The 23,099-nt window shown below is 33.9% G+C and overlaps 2 protein-coding genes across 2 annotated transcripts; one reads left to right on the top strand and one right to left on the bottom strand.

The window, feature by feature from the left end:
• Window positions 1–2,049: 2,049 nt before the first annotated feature.
• On the top strand, window positions 2,050–4,999 carry Blos3 (Biogenesis of lysosome-related organelles complex 1, subunit 3). Its single transcript, XM_014434796.3, has 4 exons — window positions 2,050–2,388; window positions 2,455–2,539; window positions 2,621–2,701; window positions 4,727–4,999. Exons 1-4 carry the CDS (start codon window positions 2,323–2,325, stop codon window positions 4,957–4,959), a joined length of 465 nt encoding a protein of 154 aa, XP_014290282.1. The 5' UTR covers window positions 2,050–2,322; the 3' UTR covers window positions 4,960–4,999.
• Window positions 5,000–7,181: 2,182 nt separating this feature from the next.
• Window positions 7,182–21,473, bottom strand: mRpL38 (mitochondrial ribosomal protein L38). The gene is made up of 7 exons (XM_014434769.2): window positions 21,283–21,473; window positions 21,050–21,205; window positions 20,767–20,972; window positions 19,621–19,739; window positions 16,558–16,719; window positions 9,673–9,900; window positions 7,182–7,582 (listed from the first exon to the last, which is right to left on the bottom strand). Exons 1-7 carry the CDS (start codon window positions 21,416–21,418, stop codon window positions 7,378–7,380), a joined length of 1,212 nt encoding a protein of 403 aa, XP_014290255.1. The 5' UTR covers window positions 21,419–21,473; the 3' UTR covers window positions 7,182–7,377.
• Between the last annotated feature and the right edge of the window lie 1,626 nt (window positions 21,474–23,099).

The raw sequence follows: 23,099 nt of genomic DNA on the forward strand, positions 1-23,099 counted from the left end.
GTGCTCTCTGAAGAGGGTCATGGCGTCACTGTGGTCTTTATCGCTAGTGAGATAAAGTCAGAGTTTCATCCCTATTGTGGGGTGATAGGCATCTCCATGACTGATATTTGTGAGAGAGCTGGCGCTGTAATGATGGTTGGTGGAGGTCTCGATTTGACTTGTCCCTCAGACAGATCTCCTTCAGCTTCCCTTACTTTGGCTGTCACCCGTAATCGAAACCATTTTTTGCCGCTGGCGACCTGCAGGCCTTCATACGCTTTTTTGCGTCCTCTCTGTGACTCAAGATCCATTGGGGTGTGAGCTGCTGTTTCTCCAGTGGAGGCTGAGGCGCTAGGCCCAGTATGCGAGTGGGCCATGTTTGTAGGTCTGGGAGATTCCTGCGGACAGCTAGCTGAGGTCGGCAGGCTGCGGGCGTATCGCTGAAGGCGGTCGGCTACTGAAGGGTCAGTTCAAGGTCAATTCTGGGCGGGCTGGGCTGAGCGGTCGGTGGAGGCTCGGCTACTGAAGCTCGGCGCGGAGTCACATCTAACTCCGGGAAAGCCAAGCCCGTGGGCGACAGATCTGGAGAGGAATGGACAGGATCAGTTCATCATGTCGGCTCGCAACGATTTGGCGGCTGTAGTAATTACAGATCAGACCAGCAGATAGGGGCGTGGACACTTTATTCGTACACATGAAGACTATCTTCATCGAACGACGATTTGTTCTTTTTATTTTCTCTTTTTCCGAGACACAAATCACCAACCTCTTTAATGTTATCCCTTGATTCCTACCCGTAACTTCTTAATATCTTCACGGCCCTCATCATTTAATGGCTCTAAGGCTTCAAATTATTTTTTATTTCGAATTAATTTCTTATTGAAGTAATTTTTAATTTTTCCAGATTAAAATTTTTAGAATGAAAACTGTTCCCATCTCTCTTTTTTATATTAAGTCTTTGTCGAATTTTCGCTATTACTAGTTCATGCCCAAACTTATATCCTGATCCGCGTTAGGACGTTAATTACACTGTTTTGCCATCTATGTAGTACTAAGACATGATCCATTTGATTTCGGGTTTGTAAATGGGGTGATGTCTACGTATATTTGGGAATATTCTTGTGTTTAAACGTAGAACTTTTGATTATTAGGTTTTTTGGGTTGGCGTAGTTTGCATTGCATTATCGTAACTATATTTGTGTAAACTTTCTTTACCGATAGTCAGATAATATACCTCTTCTCTTCCATCCTTTTCGTTCGCATCTCCAAAATTTATTTTCGATCAGTTTAGCAATTCCCTTCTAATTTATGATAGAATACGTATACAATATTTTCATGACTGTCTTCAGTTGGAGAATTAATGTTTACCAGCGTGATTTTATACCAACATTCCTGAAATATTACCACCTTTATCCTATCACTGAAAAACTTTACATCCCTCAATGTAGATAGCAATTCACTCTTAACCAGAAACCTAGTTCCTAAAAAATAATTACAGCTTCCTCAGCACTCGACAGTGTATTTCCCTTCCATTAACAAGTCCTCCACTGGCCAACGAGCCTTTTACAGCGCCACGATATTTAAATTGTTAGTTCAGGAGGTTCCATGGCTGTTTGTGGTATTTTTTGTATTAAAAACTAATGTGAGTAGGCCGTTCAATCACATGTCACACTAGCCAGCAAGCCTGGAGGATCGGTCTCGTTGGTCAGTGAGTCCATCGAACTTAAACAGGAAACTTACTAGTCTAGTTACCATCCCCACACCCCACCGCGGACGGTGTTGAGACGGCTCGAGGACTAACTACTTACTTATTACACTGTGACGGACACTCACATAATGATAATTAAGAAAAACTTAACTGATGATATTTTGATTTGATACAGATACGTTCCGTTTTAATATGTACAATTTTTGAAGTTTTTCTGTTTTAATTAACAAAATAAATGTCTTTTGTAAGGGTGTAAAAGTTGAAAAATCTACTCACTCAATTGTATATGAGGTGGATGAGTTTGGTAAAATTTTGGTTTCCTTAGTTTGTATATCGATCAATCATAGTGTTCATTTCACTTTTTTTCACAAAAAATAAACAAAATTATTTTCACGCATTCTCAATGCATTTTATCTCTTAAGAAATCGTCTCTATTAACTGGGTATAAAAATGGGCTCAAACTCAATAATTTGGCAAAGTCAAACGAGGCATAAACTTAAATTGAAGTTATTTCCTATAATTTTTTTTAAAATTAAACCACCCCAAGCAGTAGTCTTATCTAACTGATAAGGGATTTGGGAAGGTTACAGGAACAGTATAACCTATGCGTGTGTCAAGAAAATATTTGTCTGATTATGCTGGGTAAAAGTTCTTACATTGTTTTAGGAGAAGCTTCAGAATCAGATGAAGATGAACACAATGTAAGATAATGCTAACACTAAAATGATGTTCCTAGTATGTCAATCTATTTTAGATATCACTTTTAGGGACAAGAAACACCATCTAAGTCTGTAAGTTTTGCAAATAAAATTGTTTCTGGTGAGGCATCTGAGTCAGAAACTGAAGTTGCGGGTAAAGAATAGTAATTATACATTAGTACTGTTTGTGTGAACTTCCTAGTTATAAATTAAATTTCATTTTTTAATGTTTTAGAAGAATATAATATTACAGCAGAAGCATTTAAGGCCAAAGCTGAAGAAGCACAATATAATTCACTCCTGCACAAGAAACTCAGTAGGTTAATGTATATTTTTCAAACTAATTCTCAGTAGTAAACGAAAGGGTAAATCAGACAGTTATTGATACACTAATCTTTAATTGGAAAAAAATGTGATTTTATGAAAAATTCAAGTTCACTTTCAAAGAAAAGTGGGAAAAATTTCTTTTGAATCATAAGTCAAGTGTGCTAAAAGATTTCCAAACTGCAAACATAAGAAGTTATTAAAATGTAAGTTACAACTTTCCTAACATTGGTTAAAGTGGTGTTTTTGGTATGGAAAAAGTTGAATGATTTGTTTTATTTTAATCAACAAGATAACTTAAGTCATTTATTACAATCATGATTTACTAACGAACATTTTGAAATAAAAATTATGTTTTTTTTTTTAGTGACAATCACTGGCCTTGTTTCTTTATTCAGAAATTAAGGCGTAAAACCCACCGGTCATCAACGCCAACACCCCATTCATGTACACACCCAGTGTTCAATTATATAAATGAAAAAAAAAACATATATATATATGTATAAAATAGATAGATAAAAATACATAACATATAAAAAACCAAACACATAATATATAAAGTATACAAAAAATACATATTAAAAACTGGCCTTGAATCCGCTGTTAATAATGTATGGTTGATACCCCTATTCAAATTTCTTTAGCAAATCAAAATCATGTCACTGTTAAGATTTTTGTAGTTGATTTAAAATATTCTAATTTAATTATCAATTAATTATTTCTTTTAATATCTTAGTAGGTCCAAATTCATACTTACTGAAAAATGTACTTATTCTTTAAGAGTTTGGATGGTGAGTTAAGAAATGTGAAGAGCTAAAAAAGAATAATTTATTGGTTTCAAATATCTCTCTTAAATTAATGTGCTGAAGAAATGGTCAATCCAGCCAAAACAGATGAATTTGCGAAGCCATCTACTTCTTTCCAGTATACCCAATAAAAACAGTCAAAAACAAAACTATTGTGATAGTTCTGACTGTGAGGAATCCCCCTTAGCAGAAGTGTTCTGTTTACCTGAAACCTTAAAATTTTAAATCAATATTCAGATTTTTATTGGTTATGACCAGTGAAAAGGGGAAAGCTGATGAAATCGTCCATTTTAGAAAAAAAAAATACTTGGAGAGGGAAAAGTAGACAAGAAGCTTAAAAGAAAATCCCCCCAAAACAACTTTAAAGAATTGGCAAAGAGAGCCCAAAAAAAAGCCCATCTTTGTTTAAAGTGTGGTAACATCCTTAAAAATAAATGCTTTGCTTGTAATAGAGACAATTAGGATAAACCCCTAATTATTTATGATTTATCATCCAGATGACACTGGAATAAAGACCCCCTGTAATTATTTTTGTTTAAGATAGCTAACTTATACTTTCCTTTAAATAAATGAATTTATAATACCTAGGTAAAATGAATAAGATAAAAGGGTTGTTAATTTCCTATTTTAATTAATGCATTGAAAAATACGTTGCAGCAATATTTTTATTGTGAAATTTTAAATGTGGTTTAAAATAGAGTAATTATGGAAAGGTTAAATAAAATTTCAACTTGATTAAACTATTTTTTTTTCATGAATTTAAAGTATTAATATTGACTTAAGGGTGTTATTTAACTGTCTTATTTACCCTAGTTCCTGTGTGGTATCATCCCATAAAAACTGAAAATATATAAATTATCTTCTTTTTAATATTAATTATAACAAAAGAAAATTAAAATTTTATTTTTATATTTCTAAATAAGTTTCCCTCACCCTTGAAGTTTTTTTTTTTTAATATAGCTATTTAAATTAAAGTATATATAGAATGAAGAGCAATTTCACATTTTATTAATAGTATATATGCAAAGGATTTCATTGTCTTTTTCCCATAATAGGATTTAGTTCTTAATGATTAATTACTATTTGAAATTTTTGTTTTAGATTATGGTTGTCAGTTTGGGATGAAAAATCATTTCCATTACTGAATCTAAACTTGAACTCCGAAATGAAAGCCACTTTCACTAATTTCAATTTTTAAAATTTTGTTTAAGGAGAAAGCAACCATAAACTGAAGGATGATCTTAATCAACTAGTAATGAGTCATTTGAAATTTGCTTCTCATGAAGTCAATGAAATTAACCAGAGGTTATTGGTGAATCAAATAGAAATACAAGACACTGTGAAATATTTGCGAAAATCTGCTATGGCTGTTACAAAAGTTGACAGTATTTTGTCGTATCTTCTCTGCCAAAATTTTTTACCATCTATTAATATAGATCTCTAATTTTTAATTTCTATAAATAAATTTTATTTTGTGAACCTGACTGCTTTGGTTTTGTAAAATAGTGATTCAGTTGTTGGATTTTACCCTCAATGAAATTCAAGCTTAATAAATTATTTACGTATCATCATTGCTGGTTTTATTTGAAAGAAAATTAAAGACTGCTTTTTCAGGATTTGAGCAGGGTGAAAGAATTTACAATTATCTGGCAATGGTGGTGAATTATTTGAAGTAATAGGTAAATTAGTGGTGTACAAAACATTATGGAGCACCATCCCCATTGGGGTATATGCATGTTTTTATTATTTATCAATCCTCGGCAACAATTACAAAACCTTTTGGTGAAAATCAGAGATCTTTACGATCATCAGTTCAAATGATATTAATTTTTTTAAGTTGAGGTATCAAACTAACAGATAAGAATGCCATATTCAATAAATAAGACCTTTATGACATCAAAAGTCATGGACACTTCACCACTGTCTATGAACTAGATTAAGGTACAATTTAAATAATGTATTTGTCAAATAAATTGAAGGGTTATAATCATGAAATAATGAATATTCATTAATGAAGAGCTTGGGGTAAGTTTGCCATAATTAAAAAAAAGTATAAGCTTATACAAATTTAACTATTAAACAGATTCTAATTTTGAAAATTGTAGTTTTAAAAATAAGTCTATCATTTAAAAGTTGTTTCACTAAAATCTGTGATACATGCATATATCTCATTGGATGGAAATGTGAAGAGAAGCTTTGAACTAAAATGGTAAAAAATATAATAAACAATGTTAAGGATACAATTTAAGGATTACATTTAGTCTTTGGCTCAAGTGGGTTCATGCCTTGCTTGCTTATATTACTTCCATAAATAGACTGTTATTGACATTACGAAATAATTTGGGTTAGAATTTTCACCATATATTTAAATTTTTTTCAAATTAAAATTATGAATACAGGGTTTCATACTTATTTTCTGATTCAATTATTAACATTATTAATTCTTGTCAAGTCTCTGAAATTCAAAACTTAAACTATATCCTAATGATAGCAAATTAAGTATATATATGTTATGGGAGCAGGTAGCTCAGTAGTAAAGCACTACTAACTCCAAGGACCTGGGTCGAATCCAGCAGTGGCAGATAATTATTTTTAGTTTCACTGTGGGGGAGCTCTCTGGGCTCATGAAGTGGGTATTCTTAATTGGATAGAAATCTGGTGGTTGAGTGTAATTCTGACCAAAATAACTCCTTGCACAATCATTGGTCTAGTAATAATACTTTCTTACCAAGTACTGCATCCCTAACCCTTGGTTAGGTATGTTTAATTTCTACTCTTATTTTTTATTTAATATATTAATAAATGTATCAATTATATATATATAGCCATTATGGAGTTGTTAAGTTGTATTAATTAATAAATTAAGCATTATGCATGTTATTCACTTTAACACATTGCCTCGCCACTACGAGATTACTAGTTAGTATTTTTACCGAGGGACACCTACTATTAGTTTGTTAACTTGACATATTTTACAATAAACAGTAGCTGAAAAAATATCTGAAGTAAAAACACAGATATTACTCGCAGTGGGCAAGAATGCATACTATGAGATGTCTTGTAGTAGGCAGTCAATATGATAAAGAAAGTATTGTCACTTTAAGATAGAGAATCTTTAATTTAATAGGTAATTATAAGATATTTTTACGTCTCTATTAAACTTTTATTTTATCATCTTAAATGGTGAGTTAGGTTATGGAGAGAAAGTTGGCCATGTTCCAATTATAGTTCAAGTTCATTTGTTTCTACAGTATACACACTCAAATAGAAATTATCAGTGATAAAATAATATACGAGACATTAAAACATTATATGATAATAAAATTTTATTTACATATAATCAATCGTACCTAAATAATCAGTCGGCAAATTGAAAAAATATGGAGCAAGCATATACATGATTAAACGTTCTCTATGATTCACAAAGAAAAATACATATAAACTAAATATAGGATTATAAAAATAGTTGTATGACATAATATTAGAAAAATTATTATTAAAGGTAAATTGTGAAATTCTGTTTTAAAAAATCCCTTACTTTCACTTATTGCTTACTGTAATTAATTTTAGCCAAATACAAAGTTAAATTCAACAATATGAAAAAAAAGAATAAACATTTTTACATGTCATATAAACAAAATAACCAATGGAATACAATTAAAAAAATATTGTTAAGTGTCACATTTATTGAAGTATATTGCTTATTACAGATTGATGATAACGGAAGATGTTGAAAATAACTTACTCCAATACTTTTTCAGAAAACTAATTTCAGAACTGCTAGTTTCAAACCAAAATGAGTTCAAACAGAATTCGAAATTCAGTTCAATCTCATTTCTTTTTTATAACATGTAATTCCCTTTTAAGCATAATCAATTGCTCTTGCTTTCAATAGCCTTCTCTTCCTTAGTTCTGTTTTCAGCCAAGAGGGTGTGTTTTCCTTGAATGGAACTGCATTAGGGAAGGGATATTTTTGAAGAGGAGCAGCAAAAGGAGAAGTTGTCTTCAACTTTCTCACTAAATACTCTTTAGCGATTTCTTTTTCATCTCTGTATCTATCCAAGTATCTGTAAAAAGCAATATCATGATAATAAATAAGCAACAGGATCAGGATGGGAAACATCCCTTTTATAAATCCCTGCAATAATTTTGTCTAAAAAAACTATATTAAGTAAGTATTCATAAATAATATCTTAACACGAAAACATTTACTAATAGTAAATAGAGTATTCTGAAAATGTGACCACTTGAGAAGGTCACTACGGAATGCTGGAATAGAGATCCTAGGCAATTGAGGTTTTTGCAGAAGAATGCTTTGTGCTAAGCCTTGCATCGCACTTTTGAATCAATAACAGCACAGCATATGCCTTCACTATTTCCTCCATTAATGAGCCATAGAGTTGGAGGCAGAGTCGTCAGGAAATTTATCTTTATCATCAATTGCAACAGTGAGCTTTTCACGCACAGTCCAGGCCTCCCTAAACGTAGTATAGAGTCGCTAAGGGTTTCTATTTCCACTTTAGAAATACCCATAATATTAAGTTTCAGGCCTTGCATTCACCTTTCCAAGACAGCAGTGTGAATGATTGAACTTAAGGTTTTTTTAATAATGTATTGTCTTTAGATAATATAGAACTAAGTCTTAATGATAATAGTACACATGAATAGGGAATAGAAACTGAACAAAGATGAATTTATTTACAATTTATAGGTTTGTTGAACAAGAGAGAAAAACTAAATACTAAATCTATGGTAATTACAGGTTATGAAGGGTAAGCAAACAAAACATGAGTTTTAATTTTATAATTTTCTTGTGAGGGAAGTGGAAATAATCAATGTTCAAAATCTTTCTGGCCCTATTTCAGAAAGGCCTACCTTTCTGCAATAACATTGTGCAGAAGAGAAGAAATTTTCCACAGTTGTTAGAAAGAAAGAAAAGACTAAGAGAGGACACTAGTTTTCGAGAAAGAAGTGACTATGCCCGAGACATTCCCAAGTAAGACAACCAGGAAGTTGCAACACAGCCATTCTCTTTCATGAAATTGTGTGACTTGGCTATAAGAAGATTTATCCTTTTAGGGAAAAAAATACATATTATGGTAGATAGTAAATAAGAAAGAAATGGGGTTTACCCATTGATACTTTGATTTATCAAAGGCACTGGACTCCTGAAATCCTCAATTAACTGTGGTAAAAAAATTAGTTCCTGAAACACTGGGGTCAAGGGATCCTTCTGTGGCACACACAGCCTAAATGGTTACTCAGCCATAGAAAATGTGTTGGCCCTTCGTTCGATACAGGCAAAAACCTGACAATTCAGCATGGATGCTGACAGTACAGATTTATTATTTTATGCATACTATATTTTTCATATAAAATTAAATCAATTAGATCAAAATTATAGATTGAATTATTAATTATAAACTATTAACCATCATTCCCCATCCCAGCTTTGTTTGCTCTTGTGAATAAAGAACTAAAAAAATATTTGAACTAAAATTTGTGGGTATCAATTTATGGTATATCAGAAATGTATTGTAAGAGAAAAAAAATTATATATAGGGCTTTGAATGAATAATACTTGGCTTATTGTCTCCTATTGGAATAAAAATGATGTGAATTTTCAGGGTTCCCTCCTCCCCCTAAGCTGTATCAGGCCTGGCTTTATAAGACTTCTAGCATTCCAATGGATAAGGCCTAGCAAATTTTGACAAAATTGTTAAGTGAACTTCCTACCAGATGTATTATGTTCCATTAATTAATTTATTTTCCGAAAGGTGAATGTTTTTGGTTACTGCTCTGTTGCTATGCACCATACAGTGATGTATAAAGCCTAAATTCTTCCCAAATAAACAGACTATCAAACAAATAAAGAGTTTTTATTAAACTGGACACTTGTTCCCAACATTAGCGCCTTAAAACAAATAAGTTCTTTAGTTTTAAATATTAGCTGTATAAAGAAGTAGATTTTATTGTTGCTAAATCTTCCAGGGATTATGAAGACAATTTAGTTAGATTATGGTAAAGATTGGGTCAGTAATTTTTGCTGTTAGTGGTTAAAAATGAAAAATGGGAAATTATTTTATGCAATATGATTAAAAAAACACTTCTCATGAAAGTTTTAGAATAAAAAAATAATACTATTTAAATAACTTACAGGTTAAAAGGCCTTTTTTTTGGGTACCATTCCTGTTTTCTGTATTGAGGCTTCGGAAAATCATATACAAAAACTGGCTCCTCTTCAAATTCAACTTTTTTATGAAAGAAATCAGTAACTGATGGATCCCAATCGGCCTGAAACCAAGCAAGACCAGCTGGTGTCAGCTGAGCCTCACGTCTTCTATAGAAATCATAAGTTGAAAAGGTTCTTTCAGATAGGTCCAATCTAAAATCATATTCCAATTTTAGTGATGTAGTTGTCTATATAACTTAATAGAACCAAAAAAATGGTCAAGTGACAAATGTTGCATGGCTCTAAGAAATTAAGTTTTACCAGTACATAATAGAGAAAATGTTTCATTTTTAAGACAAGCAAACATTGTTCAGTAAAAAGCTATATGATAAAGGGCTATTTTATGGACAAAACCTATAAACCAGAAATTCAGGCAAACCTCAAAATCTTATGAAATAAAAAATTATCGGCACATATCTTATTTCTGTCAGGGAGATCCTTTTATCAGGTAAATCATTAAACTGTTTAACAAACATTAACATTCAAAGGAGATTTTTCCTAAGTGTTGATGTGCACCTAAAATGTCTGAAGATACAATTAGTATTTATTAATTTATTATTAAGATTAAAGAAGTTAAACATATTAGTTTTCCAAGATACAGAAGAGCAGTTCATTTTAAGCAACTTAAACTATTGTTAAATAAGTTTTGATAATCAGTGAATAACTTTATGATTATTAGCAGACTTGAAACAGGTAGATTGAACATTTTATTTTTCTGTTATATACTATTAAATGGTAATAATAAAGGAGCAGAGAATCCTGAATGCTGAAACCTCTAATCGCCCTTTACATACATCTGTCCAGTGACACTTGCATCACACATCTTCTCCACTTACTATATAATAGGGGTCAAGGGACTGGGGAGAAGTTTCCTTCAATTAGTCCCAGGGGAGTAGCTGAAAGACCTACGATGCCTAGGCGGAGGTTTTGAGGATGCTACAACCAGAACCGTCCGTGCGCGGTGAAGAACTGCATCCTGCAAGAGGTTACCCTGCTCATACTGAACACGGCGGATCTAGACTGGGAAGTCAATAAATATCCCCCAATCCAAGGCAGAACAGCATAGGTTTTGGATGTATGGCTGTGGGTTAACAGTCGAACTATGCAAACTCTGGATACCAGGCGACCTCCAGTTTTATTTAGCCTTCTAAATAAAAGGCTGTTTGAATCCCTTGCTACTCGTGGGAATGGACGAGAATAATTTAAATACTTTAATAATAGAGGAGTCACTGCCTCAAACAAAGTTGGAAGGCGTAATAACCGACAATAAGGTTGAAACTCCCAAGGTAACACCAGAAGAAGCAAAGGGGGAGAGGGCTCGCCCATCTCCTGAAGAGCCTGATACCAAAGAGGATGATAAGGACGTTAGTCCAATCATCAAAATGAGTGTGCCCATGAGAAAGCGATTTTATTGGCTAAAAAGGAATAGGTATTCCGAGGAGGCACTCACAAAGAGTAAAGACCCCATGAACAGCCATAAGAGTCTATTGGAAGAGGGACATAGGGCCCGATCAAATGAGAATACTCCCAATAGTGAAACGGAAAGGAAAGCAAAGAGGACAAAGATTTCCACAGAAAAGCCCGAAGGACAAATGGTTGGTGAAGGGGTAGTTCCCCCAACCATATCCTACCATAAGGCTATGGAAGGAAAGGGTAGTTATTTTCTCAGAAAACTACCCCGAGGATGGATTCAGTGAGGAGAAATTTAATAGCGTCCAACTGGAAATAACAAATCTCATTCTGAATGGAGAGTCCAGCAAGTGCCCACAATTTCATGGGACTAACTGGAAGCATGGGCGGCTCCAATTAACCTGTGTAAACCAGGCAACGGTAGAATGGGTAATGGAGAATACACCCAGACTAAAACCATGGGAGGGAGCAAAACTGAAGGCTCTTAAAGAGGAGGATCTGCCTAGGAAGAAGCCGGTTATAGTTTACCTCCCTCTAGTAAAATATACAGAGGAAGAGATCCTCAAAATAATCAAAATCTAAAGGTAAACACATGGAGGGTGTTCAAAAGAGAAGATAACCCTAAAGGCACTCAGATAGTGGTAGGAGTAGAAAAAGAGCAGCTGAAGGCCCTCACGGAACCGGGTACGATATACTTTGGCATAAGAGAGGCATATTTCAGGCTGCTAGGTGGAGCTAAGAAGCCCGACACTACCAGGGAGGAGGTTAAGGGCCCTTAACCCCCCTCTGAGTCCCCTGTCGGGCGGGCGGACGAGGTGTCATCTGAGTGCCGGGAAGGGCCTTTGGGGATTGGGTCGGAACCCAAACCTTCTCTGACTGGAGTAGCAAGAAGTGGGATAAGCCCACTGTTAAGGGAGGATAAGGCCAAAAAGCCCACCCACAAAGAACCTTCCCTCTGGAAAAGGGAAGAGAAAAGAAGACCTAGAGGATCAGGAAAGAGAGGTAAACCTCTGGGTAAGAAATAATAAAAAAAAAAGGAATATATTAGAATAATACAGGTGAATTTACATCATGCTAAAGGCGCATCGGCCCTAATAGCAAAGAGATTCACCAATGAAAATATAGATATAGGGTTGCTCCAGGAACCTTGGAACATAAGAGGTAAGATTAAAGGACTCTCAACAAAGGTAAGTCAGCTCATATATTAGAGAGACACAGATAGACCAAGAGCTGCTATTATGATAAATAATAATATTAATTATTTTGTGATTTCAGAGTGTGTGTCACAAGACCTGGTTGCAGTAGTGACAGAGGTACCAGAGGTACCAGTGAAGACAGGAAGGAGAAGGTTGGTTTTGGCCTCAGCCTACTTCCCAGGCGATCAAGAGGAAGTACCAAAATGGAGGAGAGGAATAGAGGTCCTCATAAATTACTGCAAAAGGAATAATTATGAATATATCATTGAATGTGATGCAAATGCCCATAATACAGTATGGGGCAGCACGGATACCAATAAAAGGGGTGAAGAACTCTTGGAGTATTTAATATCAAATAATATAGATATTATTAATAAAGGAAATAAACCTACCTTTGTGACAAGGAACAGACAAGAGGTTCTTGATTTAACCTTGGCCAAACTTTGCATAAAGGATAGTGTCAAAGACTGGCATGTCTCCCAGGAAATCTCATTGTCTGATCATCAACAGATCAGATTCAATGTGGAGATTGGAAAGAGAAATATACAAAGTATAAGAGTACCTAGACTCACAAACTGGAAAGTATATGAGGAATTATTAACCTCAGAACTAGGGATTAAAACGTACCCAATAGAAACAATTGAATCTCTAGAAAGAGCAGCAACTGAAGTGCATAATCCAATCCATAGTTCCTACAAGGAAAGCTGCCCCATAAAGAAAAGAGAGACAAAAAGGGATGTACCATGGTGGAATAAAACACTAGAAAATCTTAGGAGAAGAGCGAGAAAACTCTTCAATAGAGCAAAAGGGCAAGGCAGATGGGAGGAGTATAGACAAGCCCTAACAGAATATAATAAAGAAATTAGAAAATCAAAGAGACAGTCTTGGAGGAAGTTTTGTGAAGGGAAAGAGGATTCATCCTCAGCTGCCCGAATACATAAAGTCCTCCAAAAAGACCGGGACAATGGTCCTGTATAGATCAGATAAAACTTATACAGAGAACCAAGAGGAAACACTGAAAGAGTTATTAAAACCCACTTTCCTCAATGTACCTTTGTAAATGAAGAGGTTGAGTCTAAAAGGGAAAGTAAATACCCAAGGCCAAACACAAGAGTCCAGAAAAAGGCAAACAAAATATTCACCACAGACTGAATAACATGGGCTATAAGCACTTTTAAACCATATAAAGCGTCTGAGGGGGGTGGAATAATTCCTGCCCATCTGATACAAGGGAAAGGAAAGCTTGTTAAAGCACTGGGTAGAATATTCAGGGCAAGTTATGCAATGGGATATATCCCAAAACTATGGAGAGAGACTAAAGTAATTTTTATCCCAAAAATTGGCAAGCCTAAGGATGACCCAAAGGCATATAGACCAATAAGTCTCTCCTCAGTAATATTAAAGACAATGGAAAAGGTAATGGATGCATACATAAGGGGCTTAATAGTTCAGAACTCCCCACTACATCCAAATCAGTTTGCCTATCAAGCGGGAAAATCAACAATTTCAGCGCTCCATTGTCTTGTTAAAAAGATAGAGAATTCTCTAGATAATAAGGAAATAGCACTATGTGCATTCATGGATATAGGGGGAGCATTTAATAATACCTCACATGAAACAACAGGTAAGGCTACCAGAAGGAAAGAAGCCAGTGAAGCAACTGTCTCTTGGATAAATGAAATGCTAATAAACAGAAGCATTATAGCAAAGGTAGGTGAAACAGAGTTGAAGATAAAAACAGCTAAAGGATGTTCGCAGGTGGGAGTTCTTTCTCCCCTCTTGTGGACTAAGGTGGTAGACTGTCTTCTATATACACTAACTGCAGATGATCTGGCTATAATAATAAGAGGCAAGTATGAAGAAGCTTTGATAGAGCGCATGCAAATAGCCTTGAAGGTCACTTGGAATTGGTGCCAAGAACAAGGATTGAGGATAAATCTAATCAAAACCACCATTGTACCCTTTACGAGGAAGAGGATTCTTAATATAGAATATTGCAAACTGGGAGGAGTACAGATTAATACCACAAAAGAGGTGAAGTACTTAGGAATAATTCTAGATCAGAAACTCAAGTGGAATTCCCATATAACCCGAGTCATAGTTAAAGCTGGAGCTTCCCTATGGACGTGTAAAAGTTTATTTGGAAAAAAATGGGGAATTAAACCCAAAATGGCAGAATGGTTATACACAAGGGTTATAAGACCCATGATAACCTACGCATCGGCAATTTGGTGGCCGAAAACAGAGGAAAAAACCTCACAAATAAAACTGGAAAAGGTACAAAGAATGTGTCTAGGTGTGACAGGAGCAATAAGAACATGCCACACAGCAGCTATGGAGACAATTCTGAATTTAAATCCCCTACACATCTGGACACAAAAAGAAGCTATGCTTAAGTATAGAAAGAAGGCTGGTGCCTTAAGTATAGAACGTGACTGGAATTATAAACCAGGAAACTATCAAGGACACTTAAAGATCCTAAATAAGATTAAGGGTAAAGAATGGATGAGCTTTCTAAGTGACCATTTACCCAAAAGACTTGATTTTGAAAAGAACTTTAAAGTATGTATTCCAGACAAAGAGATATGGAGGAAAGGAGGCCCTAAATTTGAGAGCGCATTGGTCTGGTATACTGATGGATCAGTTAAGGAAGGAAAAGCAGGGGCTGGGGTTATAGGACCAAATTGGAAAAGAATCCTAGCAATGGGAATATACCCACTGTCTTCCAAACTGAAATACACGCAATAGAAATAGCGGCATTAGAAAACATTAAAAACAATCCAAAAGGAAAAAGGAGATTTATACAATATTAGACAGCCAGGCTGCTTTAAAGGCAATTATGTCCTATACTATAAAACCAGGGCTAGTCTGGAATTGCCTAGAGAAAGGAATTAGTCAGAGACAATAAACTGACCTTGATGTGGACCCCAGGACATGAGGGAATTGAAGGTAACGAGATGGTAGATACCCTAGCTAGGAAGGCATCAGAAATGATGCTAATTGGCCCTGAGCCATATTGCAACATATCTGGAAGTGCAATCAGGAATGTGGTTAACTCCTGGGAACAAAGAGAGAAGGAAACATACTGGACGCTGAAACCAGGTATGAAACAATCCAAGCTCTTCATTAAAATATCAGAAGAAAAGGCAAAATTTTACCTTAACCTTACTAGAAATGAACTGAGGGCGATAACAGGACTCCTCACGGGCCACTGCCCCTTAAAATATCATCTTAAGAAGATGAGGCTGGTGGAGGATTCCACCTGTCATCTATGTATAGAAGATGAAGAAAAGGCACAGCACATTCTCTGTGAATGTGAAGCCCTTGCATTCCGAAGATTACAGTATCTGGGACAGGACAGAATGGAACCTGATGAAATTTCTAGAATAAACCCAAAAGAATTATTGAGCTTCATAAGAAGCATAGAATTCCAATTCTATCCCATATCCCAATTAGAATCCCATATCATATGGGATATCTAGTGGAAAGAGGGGTAACTCACAAAAGATCCAATTGGGTCGAAGTGAGGAAGGTATTCCCGACCTTCAGTGTAATAATACTATATGTAATAATACTATATAATAACGTACCCTAGTGCTAAATTAAATAAGGTAAGTAATAGGAAATTTCCTTGTTTTAAACCTGACCAAACCTTAAACTTCTCAGAATAATGATTACTGTTTCCAACTTTACTAAACCTTTTGGTCATACACATCCATACTAGATTTACCAACTTCTTTGATTCTCTCTTCAATCAAAATATTATATTGCTTATATATATTATTATATTATATAATATTATATTATATTGCTTCTGGCATTCAATAGAATCGTAAGCCTTTTTTCTAAATCTACATCAAGCTGAACTGCCCAGTTGTATTTTAACTTTTTCTGTAATATTCGATGTAATGAAAAAAAGAGAATTATTAAAGAATATAAGTAATTAAAGCTGTGTTGAACTCCTAATGTTTATAAATCTGATAAGAACCTTTAATTTAATGCCTGTTATTAACCATAAAGTCGTGAAAGTCTAATTTAAACTTTCCAATTAATACTATCTCAGTAATTTAATTAAAAAACAAATAGTTTCACTCAAATAAAATAAATTAAGAAAAAGTTCAACTGATTTGCCATGCTTCATCTTATAATCATTATTATTATAAAAAAAAAAAAATAAATATAAGCTTTGATAACACAAACTTACTTGGAAGAAATTTTATTTTTTAGGTTGCTATAGTCCATTTTACATTCTTGCTTAAAAAGGACAAAAATGTATCGCAGATATCCCAAACCTTTCATGGGGAATGGTTGAAGAAAAGGAAATAGAACTTCTCCATTATTTATATCATTTCCTTGAATATTGCCACTAAAACCCAAAATCATCAATATCACTCCCAAAATATCACATTTTATTATATTAAAAAATGAAAAATAAGAAACAATAACTGGAATAATACTTATTTAATACTATATTTAACCTAACAATAGTAAATTAATAACAAATTTTGTCTAACAGTAATAAAATAATACAAATTTTTAATTTGCTTCTTTGAAATTAATCTATAATTTCTGACTGAGAAATCCTTAATTTTATCTTTTTCTCTTCCAAATTCTTTTAATTGTTTTTCTTTTATTTTCTTCTCACCTGAACATTTTGCGAACAAGTTTCGGGTAAAACCTAGTCTGATTTGACAAAGTGGTCCTGAGTGTTTCATAATCAGCAATGGTTGTGACCACATACACTAGTAGTCTCAAGAAAGTTACAAGAGGATCAACATTTTTCAAAGCTGTGCAGGTCGGAACAAAATTTTCCATGCCTAAGTTCTTCCTTACCTTTGTTTTTATTTCCAAAAATTGCATATTACATGTACAATTAAAAATTAAAAGCAAGCAAACACCTGTCTTTAAGTCTTCCTTAAATAGTTGGCTCAAAGGAAAAAGTTGGTTAGCTCCTACCTACATATACACATAGTAGGGATTTTCATCATGGTTCCAACCATCTATTAATGCTATTACTTCAAGGGATGATTATGGATTATTTTAAATATAGTTGGCCGTTGAGAAAACTATAACACAACAGAGGAAATTGGCCCCCACCAGATCGAGAGAAGATAAGCCCTGGTTTGATGACAAGTGCAGCCAGACCACCAGTCAGAAGATTGAGGCCAACAAATCCATACTTCATTAGAAACATGCTCAAGCCTCAGTTGATATTTACAGAGAATGCAGAAAAGCAAAAAGATACTAAGAATTTAAAAAGCTTGGGGATTTAAGAAAAATTAAGGAGTACCAATGAGTCTAACCCAAAGATGAACTGTAGACAAAAACAGTTCAAGGAAGACCTTGTTGAGTCCTAAAGGGAAACCTCTCTGCTGTAATGCTGAAGATATCTCAAAAAATATTAGCATGGGTTCCATAAAGGTAAGTCAACTATAGTTCAAATATGTACCTTATGAACAATTTAGAGCGAGGAAAAGAATACCTCATTTATGACAGCCTACAATGTGAATCTTGGTACCAGGTGAAGAAAGAATTTAATACATCTATTATTTGGCTAATCAAGTTTATGATAACTTTATTGAGAATGTGCTGAGAAAATTCTTTTCATAATAAGCTTGAAGATGCACTTCGCAGATTAAATTGGTGGAAGCTTCTTGAGGATGGTAGGATCCACTGTAATTAATTTTTATGGCAAATGAGTGGTCACAACCATTCATCTCTAATCTCTAAAAACCAAAGACAGGGCCAAGTCCTTGTCAGTGCAAGCAAGAACACAAATGGGCCTTATAGTTAATAGTGGCAGAACTACAGTTTCAGACAAGGTATATTCAATTTTTTTTTTTCTATGAGAAACAAATAGTTTGATCAAGGAGATCATTTTTCATCATTGACATTCCTGTACCCTTCAATAGTTATTGGTCATTTCTGCCTCATAAAGCTTTTATAGTGACTCCGGAGGTAATAAAATAGCCTAAGAAATATATAAAGTATAACCGCAAATTTTGACTTATCTTTAACTATATATTTAACATTTATACTTGTCCACACTCAGCAGAGAACGGGTGAGTTAAAGAAAAAAAAATATAATCACAAAAGGAAAAAAAAGACAAAACAGTAAACAAGAAATTGCTCCTTAGGCACCATGTTATTTCTTCCCTCAGAAATAACAAAAACCCCGAAACAATATACCCCTATATAAACAATTATTGAATTATGACCACTGGCGAATACCTTTACATGTAGATAACAGAAAACCTAGGGGTGTTACCTACCCACCTGTTGAATTATCGTAATATTCAGTGAAAAACAACAAAAAAACATAGGGAAATTAACAAGTTAAAAGCAGTGTATATGCATAAGAAAGAACAGCAGAACTATATGTACAAAAATAGTTTAAATGGGGTGACACAGAAAAAAATTAGTGATAAAAAACTGTTGATCATTATGATTAAAAGAAAAAATAAATAAATAAACCTTAATTGAATAATCTCTAAACAAAATAAACATTCTTATATATATCCATAAAGTAAGAGTATCTGAACTCCATAATTCAGGTCGTATTTTCCCCTCATTTTTGTTTGGAAAGCAGGTGGAAAGTAATATAACTCTTTTAATTAAAAAACATTTAAAAAATGGGGTTGAGATATAAATATTTATATATCCAAGAGGCACTTCTGTAACACCATTTCCATTGACATAAAAATTTTAAACCCTGCTCTCAAATTAGAATGACTGTAGTGCACAGTTCCTTATAAACCACAGGGGAAAAAATGGTGGGTGGGAGAAAAAAGTAGAAAATCCTAAAAGACACTTCCTTGAAACACCAACTTGAGGTGTTGTTCTGTCTGGAAAATTATCCTGAATACCGAACTTCAGCCAAGGCGCAGCTGGAAGTAGACAAATTCAGAAAAAAATAGTATAAATATTTGTCTGCCTCGAGCCTTCTGTTCAAATACCATTCAATTACTGAGTAGGAATGTCATAATTAATTTCTCGGAACCATCATAAAATAAATATTGACTGAACCAGGAGGTAATCAGACCAACAGTGTTCTCTAAACCAGGTAATCACTGTGGGACCTTTATACCAATGTGCTTGGACATTGACTTGCAGTTCTGGGATTAATGAAGAGACAAAAATGCACCCCCAACCCTCTCTAAAGGTCATTGAAGAGTGCAAATATCTATTACCTTCGGGGAAAATACGACACAAAGTAAAGCATTTGATTGGCTATATTGTACTTCTAAAAAAAAAAAATTATTCATACATTAACCAATGAATATATTCTTTTTCACTATCCTGTAAATGGCCATCTGGAGTTGACATCAGTAAAGTCCATAACGAATCAGGACTTGCCTGATATTTCACTTGTGGTGCTTCTGACAACTGTAAATTAGATTAAGTTTATCAATTCATAAATATAAAAATCACAAGATTTTATTTAAATAATTATGGATATTGGTTTGCTTATTTATTCAGCATAATTTTATTCACTTCAGCAAACAAGCATCTAGCATACACCATTGCACTTCAGCATGATGCTGCATAAATTAATGCACAATTCCTTTTTTAAAACATAAAAATTTAGTCTGGGATCATGAAGAAAGAATTTTTATTACTTTGTTAATTAACTAATTGCATAAATAATACTTATCATGTTGAGTGTGCTCTAAATTCAAGTTTATTTAATGTGTGAAAAACCAAAATTACAGCATAAATTTAAAATATCAAGCAAATTATAGTGATTAATGGCGAGTGAAAATTATTCCCTTATTTTGACAAATTTAAGCAAGGGAAAATCCATTTAAAAAGATTTGTTCTAAATAGGATTGCGATAATATTTAAGTTTGAGAAAGAACGGTATATATAAACTGAAAGTAAAGAAGGAAAAGGATAGTTATATCAAATCGAAACAGAAAAAATGTTGATGTTCTTAGAATTAAGGATAGAGAATACTACTCAAATTAAGCAACTTTGAGTAGAAACGAAAGATATTTTCTGATTTCAAAGATTTATTATTAACTTTATATGATATTATTTGTTGTTATATGATGGTATTTGTCCATGCAGTATCTAATTCAATTGTTATATATATATATATATATACTGCATAGACAAATATCATATCATATGAAGTTTATGATTAATTGATTAATGTTTATATACACATAATTTGTATATCAAGAATTAAATTTTTTCAGCCAACTTTTTGAATAACTTCTTGATTTACTGAACTATATTACTCATTAAAACTAGCAGAGAATGATAAGCACTAAGAATTAAATTATATCCAAATGATCTTTCTTAATAATTTATAAAAGTTGACAGATATATATCTCACTGGCTATGATGTAATATGAAAAAAACAAACAAGCTATAATCCAATTAATCCCAAATAAATCATAAAACTGACCAGACTTGGAGTCAGGTAATTTCCTCTATAAACAAAATGTTGTTCGTCTCCAGAATTAAAATTTATTCTCAAAGGAACAACTGGAAGGAATACAGCATCACCGAAAAGGTGGTCAAATATTCCATAATGTTCAGCTGCTGCCTTAATATGCTCTGGTCCATTATTGAGAGCCCATTCTTCTTCAACATCCTCGAGGGGCAAAATTACTAAAGAAAACATATATTTATTACTAATTCCAGAGAGATGGGCGAAATATTCAAATCAATATAATTAACATACATACAAGAATTGTTCCTTGCTGCCATTTCCAGACTAGGATCAGACCTATTATTTTTAATGTGTTTCAAACGTTTTTCAACTACTTCCCTTCTAGAAACCTTATTTTTTAAAAAACCAATGTTCACCTTGAAACAAACTTTAGGATCCTCATAGTTTTCTTCTGTAAAAATAAAGAGAGTATTAATACCAGAATCAAACTATATCCACACAGCTAATACATACTGTGAATAAGACAACCTTCTAAACGTTGAGCTAGGGATTTAGCAACTCCAGGAGGTTTCCCTAAATTTCTTCTCTGACTTTTAAATCTAACCGGTATCTTTAAATAAGAAATAAAACTTTTTGAAAGAACTGCTCTGAACTCTGTCAACATTTCTAATCACACCTATAGGGAAGGTTTCGACACAGAGTAAGGTTCATGGTCATTTAATGAGGCTGAAATGAACTAGCAGTTCGCCAAAGTGATAATATTTTTTGTTTTTTTGCTGAAAGTTTGATATATTAATAAAAGGAACAAGTTAATTTAGATATAAGTTCTTATTTTGAGCTTTAAAAAGGTTTTTAGTAACATTAAACTGTCATCCATAATTTGGAGACAAAATTGTGGATGTACTAAAATTTGATTCATTTTTTTTTATTTATATAAAAATCAGATCAATTGGACAAAAACGGACCAAACTTCAACCAACCTACTTTTTTTAAATTTTTGTTAGCCTATAGATCTAGTGAATCCTTCGCAGCCTCCACCAGCTTCTTCCACCTCTGTCTATCTTGGGCGATGACTTTCCAATTTATTATGCGGCATTCAGCCGTGTTCATGATCCTCTTGGTGTAGTTCCTATGACCGAGGCGCTCATGGTTAGGAAGATAAGACCTGTTGAGTGGCTTCTTGCAACATTTCCTGCCCACTGTAACCTCTTTGCTTTCATATTAAGCGTGATTGAATATTGCGTCTCTAATATTAATTCTTCGTTCGTATACCTGCTCCAGATCCCTAATTCATTGTCCCACTCTGGGTCCACTATTACCCTGACAACTTTGCGTTCAATTTTTTTAATCTTCTTTTCAAGAATGCCACGACGGAAGGAGGGGTAAAGTCACTTCAACTCTTCATAAAATCGGGTGACAGAGGCGTCCCTGGGGACCCCAAAGATGAATCGTACAAAGCAATTAATTGACTGTTTTAATTTTGCTTCGAGATCCTCAGAAACACCCCCGTAAACCACACAGCAATAATCAAAGTGGGGGAATATTAAGGAAATAACAAGGAGCCTACGGGTTTCAAAAGGAAGTAGGTGACGAAGATAATTTAAACGCTTTAGGGCGGAGAAGGTACGACAGGAAATGTCGAAGACGTGGTTTTTCCAGGAGAGAGTTTGGTCTGTAGCGACATCAAGGTTCTTAACATATAGATGGAATTGTAATGGATTGTTGTTTAGGAATATGAAGAATGGTTTTCAGGAGGTGATTGATTCTATTACGATTGCCTTAGTCTTCTCTACATTCAACTTAAGCTTGTTTTCTTGTTCCCCGTGACTAATTCGATTCAAGTATTCTTGAAGCTTCTCAGTGGCAACTAGTAGGTCAGAAGGACCTATGGGAAGGAAAGGTAAATTTGGAAGTCATTAGCGTACAGATGGTATTGAGAATGTTGGATAAGGATGGGAAGGTCATTGATGTAGATAGCGAAAATGGTGGGGTATAGCGACGAACCCTAACGGACACCACAGGTGATCGAGTCATTGATGGAAGCTTATCAGGAACCATTACGTACTGGGAACGATCGGAAAGGAAGGATTGAAACCAGCACAAAGCACTGCTAGATAGAGGAAGATTTCGTAGTTTGGTAAGAAGGATATTGTGGTCAACCATGTCAAATGTTTTGGATAAATCTAGGAGGTTGAGGATAGTTAGGTTTTGGTTAGAAGAAGAAATTTAGATATGGTTCTAAAGAAGAAAATTAGTTATAAAATGCATCCAAATGCAACGTAAAATAATTCATTTTTTAAGAAAATGACCTTCAAATTTCAAATAATTATTAACTTAAGATTATA

The sequence above is a fragment of the Halyomorpha halys genome, unplaced genomic scaffold, assembly GCF_000696795.3.
Source record: "Halyomorpha halys isolate HHAL.00 unplaced genomic scaffold, Hhal_1.1 Scaffold47.1, whole genome shotgun sequence".
NCBI lineage: Eukaryota > Metazoa > Arthropoda > Insecta > Hemiptera > Pentatomidae > Halyomorpha > Halyomorpha halys.